The 14,665-nt window shown below is 39.3% G+C and overlaps 1 protein-coding gene across 1 annotated transcript in view; it reads right to left on the bottom strand.

Annotated features, from left to right (window-relative positions):
• Window positions 1-14,665, bottom strand: part of abcc2 (ATP-binding cassette, sub-family C (CFTR/MRP), member 2) — a 38,491-nt gene that overhangs the window by 21,635 nt on the left and 2,191 nt on the right. The window contains exons 2-16 of the mRNA XM_062058137.1: window positions 12,956-13,129; window positions 10,488-10,631; window positions 10,272-10,409; window positions 10,080-10,202; window positions 9,921-9,976; window positions 7,507-7,750; window positions 7,226-7,410; window positions 5,701-5,878; window positions 5,351-5,605; window positions 3,112-3,177; window positions 2,530-2,667; window positions 2,306-2,452; window positions 985-1,069; window positions 842-908; window positions 603-729 (exon numbers count right to left, since the gene is read on the bottom strand). Of these exons, the coding sequence (XP_061914121.1) occupies window positions 603-729; window positions 842-908; window positions 985-1,069; window positions 2,306-2,452; window positions 2,530-2,667; window positions 3,112-3,177; window positions 5,351-5,605; window positions 5,701-5,878; window positions 7,226-7,410; window positions 7,507-7,750; window positions 9,921-9,976; window positions 10,080-10,202; window positions 10,272-10,409; window positions 10,488-10,631; window positions 12,956-13,129 (2,127 nt within the window). The remainder of the gene's footprint in view (window positions 1-602; window positions 730-841; window positions 909-984; window positions 1,070-2,305; window positions 2,453-2,529; window positions 2,668-3,111; window positions 3,178-5,350; window positions 5,606-5,700; window positions 5,879-7,225; window positions 7,411-7,506; window positions 7,751-9,920; window positions 9,977-10,079; window positions 10,203-10,271; window positions 10,410-10,487; window positions 10,632-12,955; window positions 13,130-14,665) is intronic.

Genomic DNA, 14,665 nt, shown 5'->3' with positions numbered 1-14,665 from the left:
TGAAAATTTGTCCCACGGACCGATGGGGGTGATTACAGACTGTATCCCTGCAGACTATATTGATCTATATTGATATATAATGTAGGAACCAGAAATATTAATAACAGAAAGAAACAACCCTTTTGTGCAAATGAGTGCGAATGAGTGTAAATGGGGGAGGGATGTTTTTTGGGTTGGTGCACTAAATGTAAGTGTATCTTGTGTTTTTTATGTTGATTTAATAAAAATAAAAAGTTTAAGTATGCATTTTCTCAAGTTTGTAGCTACTCTTTGTTCATCTTGCAACTTGAGACGGTCTACTTTTGTCTCTGGAATAACAATTAAAAGTCTTATAATGAAATATGACTAATTGACACAATATAACACTTAGACAAATAATTTGATTATTGACAAAATACAAAATTTTCCTGTCATGCAAACATTGTTATGAATAGAATTATAATTATTTTCAAAATGTACAAACTTACAATAGATTGGCCAAGAAAATGCTGACTGTTTGATATGCTCAGTGATTTATGGTACTTTGTTTTGCTGATTTATTGTAAACTACTGCAAGTTGTTAATACTTACAATGAGGTTTGAATAATTTACTTGCATGTTACCTGAATATTGATGAATCCATTCTTGCTGTGCATCTCTCCCAGAATGGCCGACACCAGAGAAGACTTGCCCGAGCCGACAGCTCCCACAACTGCGACCAGCCGCCCTGGTTTGATGTCCAAAGACACACTAGCAAATACACACAAAAAATAAAAGTTCATTTCAAGGAAAATACAGTGAGGTGGGAGTTCTCCGATCATACAGCATAAATGTGAGGTATTGTGTTTAACGTAAAACATACTTCTTCAACAGGGGCTCGCCATCTTTCTCCCATGAAAAGGAACCATTGCGCACGTTAACAGCAGAACCTACAAAACAGATAGGATAGATTTACAGTGCATATGCCAACTAAAGAAGATTCAACTGTGCTTTATATGAACGTACTGATGCTGGGGTCATGGCGCACGATATCACATTCAAGGTCTTCGCCTCCCAAAAACTTTTCAAGTCGCTTTCTGGACACTGCTGTCTAGACATACAAAAACAAATGACCACAATCATTTGGTGTTTAGGACTGATGAGTGTATATGTATCATGTGACTTTGTATCAGTGATGTGCAGTCAGGGGGGGCAGGTGAGGCGGGGCCTCACGTGCCATCATGGAAAGAAATGTAAAAAGAAAAAAAAATAATTTTATTGTTATATGTATCCAGTGATTATACTATAAAGTTATTTTCCATTTAACTTCACCAGTTTTAGATTATTTTTATTCAAAATCGATGAATTTTCACATTTGCCGTTCAAATACTGAGAAAAGACCTGCGGTGAGTCACCAGCCAGTTGAGCCTCGCCATGGATTGCACAATGACTCTGCTAACTGCTGGCCTGCTGTGCAGTGAGACCGTATTGCTATATGAATTATATTATACATTTCCATAGTTTAGTTAGCTGAGGTATATAATGTACAGTGTATTTTGTCAACAACTGTATGTGTGTAACGTATTTCTTGTTCTGAGCAATCATAAAACGGCTGCAAAAGACGCACTGGGTGAGGCTCGCAGTAATCCCGCCTCATGGTGGTAGAGGGCGGTAGTGATCCCAGCGATCATTCTTGCGACTACTCGGCTGCAGAAGAAGTGACAACAAGCAGCAACAGTTAGTAGCGATCGTTTATTTTTTCTCTCGCCTGGACTTTTAACATGGAGGATTACATATCTAAAATAAAACAGTTTTCTAAACTGGACTTTCAATCGAAGCAGGAGGTAATAAGTAAAGGATCATCTCCATCGACTTTTAAAACTGAAGAAAGATAAGGAAGACTTCTATAAACAACTTATCTATGCTTTTGTTCAAAAGGAGCGGCGCATGGACTTCATTTATAAGTAAAGGTAAGACCATAATAAAGTTTTTTTTATTAAATGTGCTTTTTTGTGTGCTACAGTTTGTATGTGTAAAGTTAAAGTTAAGTTAAAGTACCAATGATGAATGAAATTTGTCCTCTGCATTTGACCCATCCCCTTGCTCACCCCCTGGGAGGTGAGGGAGCAATTTTTGGTGATTTAACCCCCACTTCCAACCCTTGATGCTGAGTGCCAAGCAGGGAAGAATGCTGCTATGAGCTTTTAAACATAACCCGTTAACTGCTGCCAATCAAATGGTGAATAAGATACTCTTTAGGGTTCATATGTTTGTAAATGTGACTGTGATGAAATCAGTGCCTCACCAGCCATGAACCTCACCGCACGTCACTGCTTTGTATCCTTACTTGCACAATGGCAGCAATGAGCATCGGCAACATGGCCAAAGGGAAGCGGAGGATGTTGAAAAGAGAGATGGAAGTGAACGCCTTCTCTGCGGTCAACACGTTCTCTGAACTCACGGCAACAAACACGGCAAACGTGGCCAAAGACACCTGAGACCAAGACAGTGTGAGAAAATAATACATGGATTTAACTCTCTGCTGTGATGTGGCCGTTTGAGTGGACTCACCAGAGCTGGAGCACAGCTGAAAATGAAGGTGGAGACTGACGCGAGGTAGGCGAACTTCTTCATGACGTTCAGCTCTTGGCCTCTGATGTCTTCCACCTGAGCTTGGAAGGATGGCTCCCATGCATACAGCTTCAGAATCTAATTACAGGGGAAGGGAATCAAGCCTGATCTAAACAATGCCGCATGGGGTGGTTGCACAAAAGACGGTCCTTTATGTTAACATTCACTGAAGCTCAAACGCTTTTTCATCTAAGGATGTGACAACCTGACTATTGTGTTTCATTGTTTTTGTGTTTCCTGTTTTATTTTGTGTGTTTGTTATTTTCTGCACGGTTACTTCCTGACTTTGGTTCGCTTCTCATCCTTTTTTGTATGTTGAGTTTAGGAAAAGTCCTGCACTTTAATATTCCTCAGCGTGCACCCAGCCTTTACGCACACAAACAGCTTTTCATCATGAAAATGATTGTTTTGTTGTTATTTTCTCTTTGCCCTTGCATTGCATTGATTGCCTTAGCAGGCTGCCTTATCTGAGAGATAGCAAACATAAACTCTATGAATGTATTTGAGGAGAAGAGCACTCACCTTCATTCCGTTGAGTATTTCATTCATTATCTTCAATCGCTTGTCCTTGAATTTCATGTTGTCTATCTGGAAGGAGAACAGGAAAAGACAAGATGCTTAAAATATGTCATTTAAATAAATGCAGAGTCTAAAATACACAAACATTAGCATTTGTGTGTTCTATAACCCATTGTTAGGGTTTTACATTTTGACCATTGAAAATGTCATTTAATTTTGCACAACTGGCTTTAAGTGATAAATAAATGATAAATGGGTTATACTTGTATAGCGCTTTTCTACCTTTAAGGTACTCAAAGCGCTTTGACAGTATTTCCACATTCACCCATTCACAAACACATTCACACACTGATGGCGGGAGCTGCCATGCAAGGCGCTAACCAGCAGCCATCAGGAGCAAGGGTGAAGTGTCTTGCCCAAGGACACAACGGATGTGACTAGTAATGGTAGAAGGTGGGGATTGAACCCCAGTAACCAGCAACACTCCGATTGCTGGCACGGCCACTCTACCAACTTCGCCACGCCGTCCCCATACGCCGTCAAATATAAATGTTTATATTTGTCCACCTTATGGCGCAACTCTTTCTCATTAAATCCATGATGGAACATTTTTACAGTTTTCAGCAAAGGTGCCGAGCTACAAACATTTTAGGTAAGTGTTGCTATTGATGTTGTACTTTTTCCACTTATAATTGTACTTTTTCACTTATAATTGTTGTCCTTTACTAGTTAAAAATTGCTACGTTATGTAAATATACTGTGCTTTAAAGGGTTTCAAGTCCCTCAAATCTAATTAATATTATACAATATACAGTACAGAAGGGTAAACAATAAACCCTCGTATATTGCTGTTAATTGGTTCATGGTAAATTAATTTCCGCTAAACAAGAATTGTTAATTATAAATCAAATATCACAGCCAGAGAATAAACAAACCTATCTACAACCTTCTAAATTAATTTTTAATATTATAAGAACCCTCCTTATAGCCTTCTTAATAACACGCACACAGTCATCTTTGCACTAGTTTTATTTCAAGATAGTAATGCTGCTTTAGGCTGAGCCATTTAGTGACCACGATAGTGAACAGCATGCTTTGATTGGTTTGGTCTCTTCTAGTGGCCAATATTACTGTATTTTTAGTTAATTTAGCCATTTTATGCATAAAAAAATAAATTATTCAGGCCCACAATAGGTAAAATATTTTTTAAAAATAGAGTGAAGCTGCAAAATATTGTATTTCAATTGTTTAACGTAAATATAAATATTTTTACATCAGCGATTTTTTCAATGATTATTTCAACATGAGACGTTTGAGCAGTTCTGTCCAAAGTGTGGCTCTGGGGCCATTTGCAGCCCACAGCTATTTTTTTAACGGCCCGCAGCATAATTCTAAAAATACAATTAAAACAAAGTTAAATAAAAAATAAAATAAAAAACATAAAAAGTGGAATGAAAGAGCAAACAGGTGAAATGTAACTAGAAAATGTTGCAAGCTTGATTTTAATAACACAAAGTTGCCATGCAGGCTGTTTTTTCTTTAAAGCTGCTATTGCTCAAAAAATAATAATGAATCAAAATCAATGTTGTTATCAATTATTGACCTATTGAAGGATCCAATTACTTCACAATAAATATTCCACTTTGAAATATTTTTTGGAGAACATGTTGCATATTTGATGTTTTTGCCATATAAAAAAACAAGGTTTTCTTTAAAAAGAAGGGCTTAAAACAAACAAGCAAAAAAAACAATAATAATGCATAATCCACGAAGAGATCTGAAGTTGATCTAGAGACTATTGTCTCCATAATTTTAAAGTGTCAATGCTCAAAAAATAATAACGAATCAACGTTATGAGGGGTCCAAATATTTTATAATTTTAAATATTCCACTTAGAAAAATTTTTTGGGGGAAATATTGCATATTTTGTGTTTTCTTTGACAAAAAGGGCATATGACTTAATTATTTTAAAACTTTATATTGACAGATATACCTAAAGTTGAGCTAGAAATTTAAACCTTGAATAATAATAATAATAAATAATGACTCATTTGTTAGTTCAGCCATAAAGGTTTGTTTTTTTATATAATGTATTGATCGAAAATGGATGGATGGTTTTTAAAATGAAAAATGTCAAAATGGACCCCGCTTGCTTTGATTTTTCAGTGTGCGGCCCTCAGTGGAAAAAGTTTGGACACCCCTGTGTGAGAGCATTTGGCTGCTGCATGTCTCTGCTTCTAACCTGGAAGTTTCTGGCCTTGCTTGCTAGCAGTCCATTAATTGGCACCATTAGGACCATGACCGCCAGTCCAGCCAACACAGAGGGCCCTAGCTCCTGCCACAGGAACACGATGGACAAGGCAATCTGCAGAGGGCAGGACCACAGCAGGTGGATAAAGTTGACCACGTCATTGAATCGTTGGGCATCAGCAGACATCAGGTTCACTGTTTCCCCGACTGTGGACTCTTTACGTGTGTCGTTGGAGACCACCAGTGCCTTGAGGATAAATAGTAAAAAAAATGATGTAGTTACATGTAGCTAACATCACCTTTTGTGTGACTGTTTCACTTGTAGCTCAAATCAAACCGTACCTTTTTGTAAACGGCCGCCATGATAGCCGTACGGACCTGCATCCCGAGCACAAAGCAGCGCTGGAAGTACTGCTGCAGGAAGAGAGACTGCAGGAGGGCCACCAAAAGAAGCAACACTGCATATAGATAGCCTTCCCATGCATAACTGCTTTTATCCTGAGTGAAGGAAATCATCAATCTGGGAAGAAACAACAAATTGTGAAATCAATATACTGTATTATGTATTGTTGACTTAGGGAGAGCATACAGCAGTCATGCTGGGCTACATCTGTGCAATCTAATTAAATCTGATACAAAAGTGGCACCAAATGTCTGCCTTATGCACAGTATACATCAGGGCTATACAACTGACACCTAACCGGCCCCCGAAACCAGAGTTCAGTTTAAAACTTAGGTGACAAACATTTTTGCATCAAATTCCTAAGAACACTTGCATGCTCCTATTATAAAGAGGAACTTGGACCAGTGTAAACACATTGGCAGATCCTTGCATTGGCATGTATTTACCTTGTTAAAAAACATGGAATAACAATGGGGTCCAAACGTGAGGCGTTCCTCAAGGCACTCCTATAAGTCCTCTCCTTTTTGGCAGTTACACACTATCTTCGTAATGTGGTTTATGCAACTAAAGTGTTGCTGTAGCTTGTTTACTTTAGATGCAGTGAGAAGTCATTTATAAAATACTACACGGTCTAGCTCCATCCTATCTTGCCGATTGTATTGTACCATATGCAAGAAATCTGCATTCAAAGAACTCCGGCTTATTAGTGATTCCCAGAGCCCAAAAAAAGTCTGCGGGATATAGAGCGTTTTCTATTCGGGCTCCAGTACTATGGAATGCCCTCCCGGTAACAGTTAGAGATGCTACCTCAGTAGAAGCATTTAAGTCCCATCTTAAAACTCATTTGTATACTCTAGCCTTTAAATAGACCCCCTTTTTAGACCAGTTGATCTGCCGTTTCTTTTCTTTTCTGCTCTGCCCCCCTCTCCCTTGTGGAGTTGGGGGCAGAGGTCCGGTGGCCATGGATGAAGTGCTGGCTGTCCAGAGTCAGGACCCGGGGTGGACCGCTCGCCTGTGCATCCGTTGGGGACATCTCTGCGCTGCTGACCTGTCTCCGCCCGGGATGGTCTCCTGCTGGCCCCACTATGGACTGGACTCTCACTATTATGTTAGATCCACTATGGACTGGACTTTCACAATATTATGCTAGACCCACTCGACGTCCATTGCACTGGTCACCCACATCTGTGGTCCTCTCCAAGGTTTCTCATTGTCATCCCACTGGGTTGAGTTTTTCCTTGCCCTGATGTGGGCTCTGAACCGAGGATGTCGTTGTGGCTTGTGCAGCCCTTTGAGACACTTGTGATTTAGGGCTATATAAATAAACATTGATTGATTGATTGATTTGTTCAAATTATTAATTTCTACTAGTCGTGTTCTTCAATATGAGCAGCATTACTGTCTTTGTAAAACATTGAATACATTACATGGATTAATAATTAGATTGTAAAGTAAATGCCTTACTTCAGTAGTTGAGGGCTTACAAAAGCCAGGAGGTCTTGCAGAAGCTTGAAGAAGGCCGACTCAATCAGAGCCCATTTAAATGTCTTATAGATGGTAGGTATGAGCCATGAGGTAGGGTAGTTTTCTTCTTCCTTCTTTTTCTTTGTTTTCTTTTCTTTTTTGCCTTCTTTGTTGCCTCGCTCCTCCTTTAGAATAAACAAAACAAACACCGGGAGTAAAGTAAAGAATAAATGATGGTACCATTAATAGATCAAATCAATAGTCCAAGAAAGTGTGCTTACCATCATTAACCCATCCTGACTGACGCCTTTCCCCAGACCAGAGAGTCCATTTTGAAAGGATTCATTCTGGGATTTCTCGATTGGTTTTTTCGCCAGCTTCTTTTGGTAGTGCTGTCGAGCTACGGCAAACTCCAGTTGCATGAAGTGCTGGAAGTGCCCGCTGATGTAAGCCGTGCTGTCCGTCTCATTCAGCGCCCACATGTCCTCTTGAACCAGGGGCTGCCTGTACCCCTTCATCACCATGCTGAGGGCAAGGCAGGAGTACACAGTGTCATGTACTATTACTACTGCTGTCAAATGATACATTTTTTTTAAATAGGGGTTTTCACATTTTGGAATTTGGATTAATTGTGATTAATCACAGATAATTACTAGCTTGCATTATTAACATTTCCTTAAGAAAAGACTCCAATATGTGTACACACATGCAATTTTAATGTCGGAATGTCATCCAGGATTGTTTTTAAACGATTTTATCTAAAGTCAAGTCAGGGTGTATTTTGGAGTGAAATTTGCCAACGAGCCACCAGTCGGAGTCTCCTCACTCATTTTTGTACTGATGTATGCATTGATCTGATCACTGACCGTATAGCGGTTAAGGTACAAAGGCTTTTAAATACATTGCATGATTAATCTAAGTGTGTTTATGATTAATGTAACAATTTTCTGTGATCAATCACACGAGTTGACGCGTTAATTTTGACAGCTTTAATTTGTACACATCTTTTTCTTTCAAATTGTAATGATTTTTTTTTTTCAGCAGCCATTCTGACTTTTTAAAACACTAGGACAGATACGTATAGGCAGTAGAAATTACATTAATTGTGGTGTAGGGATATTTACCTAATCAACTACACAGAGTACCAGCTATTTATTTGAAGGAAGGCATTTATGATGGTGTATGAAGGCAAAATATTAACACATTTTGTCACTGTCTAGCTAATACATTATTCAACTTTACACTTATGGCTCCAAGATTATGCTGATGAGCATTAGTTTCTTTTCCGCAGAGATTTCATTACTTTACCTTTTTTTCTTTTTCTTACTACAGTGCTCCTGTTGTATAGAGGAACTTGGATCGCTGTAAACACATTGGCCAATCCTTGCGTTGACATTTTAACCTTGCTGGCAAACATAGAACACTGGATCAAAACTTGGGATTTACATGAATGAGGCGTTCCTCAAGGCACCACTTTAAAGGGAAACTGCACTTTTTTTTTTTCCCAATAATTATGAAAGACATGATGATGGATTGATTTTTTTAATGCATTCTAAATATTAAATAAATTCGATCAAAAGTCTGCTCACAACGGAGCCTTTGGGAGCCGTTCAATTCTGCCTATAAAGCCCCTAATAAAACATCCAAACACCTCCATTGAGGTTTTATATACATGATGTAAGTATATATGTAATGTAGTAACAGGCACATTTATAATAAAATTAGAAGCGCTTTACGTGTCATCTCGCCAGTACCAGGTCCTAAATGGTGGTCAAAGTGTCCCAACTTGTCGGAATACATCCTCAGCCATCTACTTTCCAGGGGAGAGGCATGATTTATGATCTACAATAAACTTACAGGGAGCAGGGAAGCGAGGAAACAGCAGGCCACTCGATGATGTAAACATAGAGACACGCGGAAGTGATTATGTCGCCGCTATAAATAGTTTGTCAGCGGTAGTGCTTATAAATAACATTATCACTAATACCTGGTTAATATTTAAACCACGAAATGTAAATTGAGTATTGTTGGCGCTTTTTGAATGGTTATTTATTGGATTTTATGGGCAGAAAAGTGGAGCAGGAGCTCCCATTGGCCATAAGCGGACTTTTATTTACGTTTATTTAATATTTAGAATGCATTAAAAAAAAATCCATCCATCGTGATGTCTTTCATAATGATTGTGAACATAGGCAATATTCCAAAATAGTGCTGTTCCCCTTTAAGTCCTCTCCTTTGGGAGGTTCCAATTTGTTTTCAAAATGTTATTTATTCAACTAAGGTGTTGCTGTAGCTTTTACTTCAGATGCAGTCCGTAGTCATTTGTTCAACTTCTTTAGTTATAGTTTTAGTGTCCTCTTTAGCTCCTCCCTTTTTCATCATTTGGGCTACGGTGGCCCGTTTAGTTCAGTAAAAACACTCATGAGAGACTTTAATTTTTGCAGGTGATTCTTAAAAACACTAGAGTGCTGTGGTAAAGATGATCTTTGACTAGCTTTTTTGCAGAGCGCTCCTGTAACTCTGACTAAATAGACCAAAATCAAACGTCTATTGTAGAGGACGTTGGTTCTCTGGAATACACAAAATAAGACTAATAATGAATGTAGAATTCCGGCCCTTAGCTTTCTGGAAATGTGCCCCCCCAAATAATTGTGTTGAAGATCCCTGTTCTAAGGGTTTCAGTGTGACCATTTACCTATGAAACCAGTTGAAAGTGATTCTGCTCAAAAATGCAGCACCTGCCTCTGGATTCTGTTGGAGAAATGATTTAAACAAACATTTAGATGGACGATGACAGTTTAGGCCCAAATAAAGTAGGAAAAAGCAAGCAAACACTCCACCTGAGTGCTAATACCTTTTTTGCAATCTCCCTGACTTGTGGAGAGATGTCAGCAACAGCAGAGAGGATGAGTGCAATCACTTCCAGCCCAAAGGAGATGCAAATGAGGCAAAATCGAGGGACGTCCTCCACCATTCCCTAGTAGTCAACAAGGAGTTTATCACAAGGTTGCTTTCAACAGGCGATGTCATTTCTAGCATCTCTTACCAGCCCGAGTGCCTCTCGTATGACAGACTGAAGAGGGAAAACATCACACAGAACCACAAGAAACCAGAAGAAGAAGAGAGTGGCAGAATCGATTGCTCCTCTTCGTCTTGATCCTTCTTGGCACAGAAGCACCATCACCTAGAAGAAGAGGTGAGAATGTAAATAAGTCATCTCTTCATGATGAGAGCCAGAGTTGTGTAACATGTCCAATCATACCCATGACGCAGCATAAAGGACGGGGTTGGCCAAGTACACACTAGGATTCTTTTCTAATGGAGGGTCTTGGCCAGCAGCAAAATCTTCTCCTAAAGTGACGCCCAGGCCCGCTATGGCAGTTAGGAACAACAGAGACGCAACAAGCTAGGGAAGGAGATAAGACACGTCCTAAATATTAACTAATACCACAAACATTAACAATATTCAGGCATCTACACATTATGCTTGGACTTTAATCAAATAGTTCTTCTTTAGTTCTCTGTAGAGTAAACCCTTGTTTATCGCTGTTAATTGGTTCTGGGTCTGACCGCAGTAAATTACTGTAATTTATCATATTACTTTCCGTGCTTAAAATTTTTTTTCGACCACATCTATATTCTTCTTTGAGAAGTCACAAATTAATCAAGCATGAAAACCACTTGTACAAAATATTTTTTTCTGTCCAGGAAAGCAAGTGAATAATAAAAAAAATAAAAAAATAAAAAATAAAAATATATAATTTGCTTTAATATTTTGTCAGTATTTTTCAACACAAATAAAATCATATAAAACATTGCTCATATCATTTTAACACTAAAAATATAACTTAGGTCAGGATAAATAGCTTCTATAAAGACATGTACCTGGGGATAGGTTGATTGGCAACACTAAGTTGGCCCTAGTGTGTGAATGTGAGTGTGAATGTTGTCTGTCTATCTGTGTTGGCCCTGCGATGAGATGGTGACTTGTCCAGGGTGTAACCCGCCTTCCGCCCGATTGTAGCTGAGATAGGCTGCAGCGCCCCCCGCGACCCCGAAGGGAATAAGCGGTAGAAAATGGATGGATGGATAATGATGCATTAACCATTACAGAAACAAAATATACTGCTGATGCATAGTCTACCAACTTTTATATTTTTTTAAACTTAATTTAACATAACCTTAGTCAACTATAGTGTGTATCTACTTTCTTGCACTGTAGCACATCAAAATATTCCCTGAGATCACATAATAAATTATATTGATATTTTCTAAATATTACTCTGGCCAGTTAATCAATCACAGGGTTCATATAGACCAGGGGTTGGCAACCTTTACCACTCAAAGAGCCATTTTGACCAGTTTCACAAATTAAAGAAAACAATGGGAGCCACAAAACTCTTGAAATTTAAAGTGAAATAACACTGCATACAAAGTTTTTTTTTTGCTTTGTGCTATGTATAAACCAGACACGCAGCCCGCGAGACGTTATTTTTGCGGCCCGCAAGTTTTATATTAAATGCCGCTTGACAGCGTCATACTTGCCAACCCTACCGATTTTTCCGGGAGATTTCCGAATATTAGGGCAACTATTCTCTCGAACGTCTACTGATTTTCACCCATAGAACAATAACACGAGCGTGCCGTGATGGTTTAGCATTTAACGCCCTCTACAGCATGTTCAAACAGCGTGCCAGCCCAGCCACATGTTGTATGCAGCTTCTGCTTGCACACATAAGTGACAGCAATGCATACTTGCTCAACAGCCATACAGGTTACACTGACGGTGACCGTATAAAACAACTTTAACACTCTTACTAATATGCGCCACACTGTGAACCCACACCAAACAAGGATGACAAACACATTTCGGGAGAACATTTGCACCGTAACACAACATAAACACAACTGAACAAATACCCAGAATCCCATGCAGCCCTAACTCTTCCAGGCTACATTATACACCCCCGCTACCACCAAACCCTGCCCACCTCAACCTACGCACGGAGAGGGGTGGGGGGGGGGGGGGGGGGAGGGTGATGTTGGGGGGGGGGGGGGGGTCAGGGTTGGGGAATGTGTTTGTCATTCTTGTTTGGTGTGGGTTCACAGTGTGGCGCATATTTGTAACAGTGTTAAAGTTGTTTTATACGGACACCGTCAGTGTAAACTGTATGGCTGTTGACCAAGTATGCCTTGCTGTCACTTACGTGTGCAAGCAGATGCTGCATACAACATGTGGCTGGACTGGCACGCCATTTGTACAGGTTGTAGAGGGCGTTAAATGCTGTGCTATCACGGCACGCCCTTATTAATATTGTTGGGGTGAAATCCGTAGCATATTTGACCCGGGAGATTTCTGGTAGAGGCACTGAAATCCGGAAGGGTCAGCAAGTATGCAGCTGAGCCGCATCAGAGTGGTCAAAGAGCCGCATGCGGCTCCGGAGCCGCGGGTTGCCGACCCATGAAATAGACAAACATAAACACCTATGTGCAATTTAGAGCCTATAAGCCGCCTAATGTGCGTCCTTTTGGAATGTGGAAGTGGGACAAAGCAGTTACCTCAACAAAGCACGGGGAGAACATGCAAACCCTGAATGCCTTCCAACACGCGATCTCCTGAGTGTGAGGCCAACATGCTAACTACTAAGCCAATGTGCGGCCGAAGGCAAAACATGACTCTAGAATCTAATTTATCACATATATACTTGAAGTGTGGGAGTGTTTCAGTACCTGTTTGCAAATGTAAAGCTTGGATATGTATTTTGTGTTCTTTGCCCTCCTACAGAGAGCCACCAGGTGGTAGGGGGCACAGAGCCACAGGAAGCCCAAAGGGATCCACACCAGCACCGTCTGCTGCACGCATACTGGCAGGTCTGGATCCTCCCTCTCCACGCATGAAGAGTTCTGCAGCAAAAACAAGCATACATGCAGGCATGTTAAACGCATTGCAAAATGCTTAATACCTACATTTATTTTAACTGATATTCCCTGCTCATTTTGTTATGTACAAACAACTGCAATTATAATTTTGTATGCGTAGCTACTCACACATTCAGAGTTATTGTTTGCTGTACATTTATTGTCCAGTCACATGCTTCCAGTGCATACTTGCCAACCTTGAGACCTCCAATATCGGGAGGTGGGGGGTGGGCTTGGTCGGGGGATGAGGGGTGGTTGGGGGCGGGGGGCGTGGTTATTTACAGCTAGAATTCACCAACTCGAGTATTTCATATATATATATATATATATATATATATATATATATATATATATATATATATATATATATATATATATATATATATATATATATATATATATATATATATATATATATATATATATATACAGTGTATATATATGTATGAAATACTTGACTTTCAGTGAATTCTAGCTATATATGTATATATATATATATATATATATATATATATTTATTTATTTTTTACTTTTATTTATTTATTTATTTTATTTACATATAAATAAAAGAAATACTTGAATTTCAGTGTTCCGGTGGCTATCCATTAGATGGCAGTATTGTCCTGTTTAACTTCTCCGTTCATGATGAGTATATCATTTCGGCCACCGTGTTCAATGGAGAAGTCTGTTCTATAAAATTTACAGGCAACATACACCTTCCCCTTCGAACTGTCCTGGATGAACTGAAATTCTTGTTTCCATTCATTTTGGAACTTGCAAGCGTATTTCTTCATCTTGATCGTCGACGGCGTCGCCATGTCTGTAATTTCCTCGTTCTTCTGCTTCGTCTCCTTGTTGTGTGCGCAGTTGTGCACTGTACTCTCTAAAAGCCCTAGATGTTATGACGTCATTGGGCAGGCAAGCTGTTTATATTGTGAGAAAGCGGACGTGAGAACAGGCTGTCCCCACTCAGGTCCGCATTGAGCTGGAGGGGGCGTGGTCTCCAGCTCCGGCTGAATACCGGGAGTTTGTCGGGAGAAAATCTCTGCCGGGAGGTTGTCGGGAGAGGCGCTGAATTGATTCTCCCGCTAAAAACGGGAGGGTTGGCAAGTATGGTTTACAGAGCTCACAAAAGCTTGAAAACAACACAACCCTTGAACCAAAAAGCATCTTTGCTCAATATTTTGTTTGTTTGTTTTAAGTATATGACTTCGTTTTTGTCCCTTACTGTGGCAAATCCATACTATAATATGAAACACAAAGGGGAGCACTTTTATATAACTCTTCACTGAGCCAAATATTCATGTAATTTGATATTTATAAATACTTGAAATAGAGATTATATTACCAGGTTTTCTAATGAACAAATACAAATGTAAACAACTACAGTGAAACTTCCAAAATCAAAAACAATGTTTTTTTTTTAAAATATTTGTTTATTTTTAATTGAAATTTGTTTTCAAATTTAACTTAGCTTACTATATTTACATTTACATGGAAGGTGGAAACCAGGCACGTGTT

The sequence above is a fragment of the Entelurus aequoreus genome, linkage group LG09, assembly GCF_033978785.1.
Source record: "Entelurus aequoreus isolate RoL-2023_Sb linkage group LG09, RoL_Eaeq_v1.1, whole genome shotgun sequence".
Classification (NCBI taxonomy): Eukaryota; Metazoa; Chordata; class Actinopteri; order Syngnathiformes; family Syngnathidae; genus Entelurus; species Entelurus aequoreus.
This window is presented reverse-complemented; position numbering and strand designations above follow the sequence as displayed.